General features: G+C 38.2%; 1 protein-coding gene across 1 annotated transcript; it reads left to right on the top strand.

Annotated features, from left to right (window-relative positions):
- Positions 1–13: 13 nt before the first annotated feature.
- On the top strand, positions 14–903 carry LOC112094969 (the record flags this gene model as incomplete). Its single annotated transcript, XM_024176663.1, has 3 exons — positions 14–179; positions 257–413; positions 866–903. Coding segments are annotated over exons 1-3 (361 nt in total), but the record flags the coding sequence as incomplete, so codon positions are not given.
- Positions 904–946: the final 43 nt, after the last annotated feature.

A 946-nucleotide genomic window follows, 5' to 3' on the forward strand; every position in this document is an offset into this window, starting at 1 on the left:
TGTACTTGCAACCATGCTAGTGTCACAGCTCCATGACCATCCCTCAGAGCCTGCACAAGCTGCTGCTACAACGCCTGCACAGACTGAGAAAAGGGCAGGGTCTCAAGCACAAGTCAGGTCTGGAGCAAATATTTCACAGCATCCATCTGATCACACCAAAATTTGGTCCGATCTTTCGGGTAACCGTTTTTTCTTAATGTTCTGATAGGAACAGTATGTTGTTCTTCAATTGGTTCAAATTCTTTTCTTTATGCAGGAAGTGCCAACAGAAATGGAAATGGCACTGAACGTAGACAGTTCCAAGAAGAAAGAAATTTAGATGCTAGTGGACAGAGAGAAATTACAAGGCTTAGTGCAATGCATATCTCAAAAGCTGCACCAGATAGAGAAAATGAACCCATCATTTCTGATACGTATCCTAAGTCTTACTGTTTGCTTCAATATTCGTTTAATTTCTGTTGTTTAGATGATATTGCTGCATGTATCTAAGTCCCAAACTGACTAATTGCTTTAATATCTATGAACTATTATTAATGATATGCAACTTTTTATAGTTTATCTTTGTAGAGTATACATGATCTTGTGCCCAGCACTTTCACAAAGTAACTGGATTCTTTGCTCCTGATACCCAGCACCCTGGACTGACATTGTAAACGTGTTTTCAACATTCTAATTGATATACCTGTAAAATGAGTATCAGCTGAATTTTTCGATGCATTTCATTATAAGAATCTGTACTTATCGATATGACATAAACTAATCCTAACTCCTAAAATTACCGTTAGGCTGATCAGGACAACTTTCTCACATGATTAATGACATTGTTCATTGGTTTTAATTGTATTTTCTTGACTGTCTATACTAGCTTCCACATGGAAAAAGGCCTTGCAGAAGAACCTCAAGGTCAGTAAGAGTAGGGGTGTCAATTCGTGTCACGTGTCGTGTT

Source organism: Morus notabilis, unplaced genomic scaffold (genome assembly GCF_000414095.1).
Source record: "Morus notabilis unplaced genomic scaffold, ASM41409v2 C11348370, whole genome shotgun sequence".
Taxonomy (NCBI): Eukaryota; Viridiplantae; Streptophyta; class Magnoliopsida; order Rosales; family Moraceae; genus Morus; species Morus notabilis.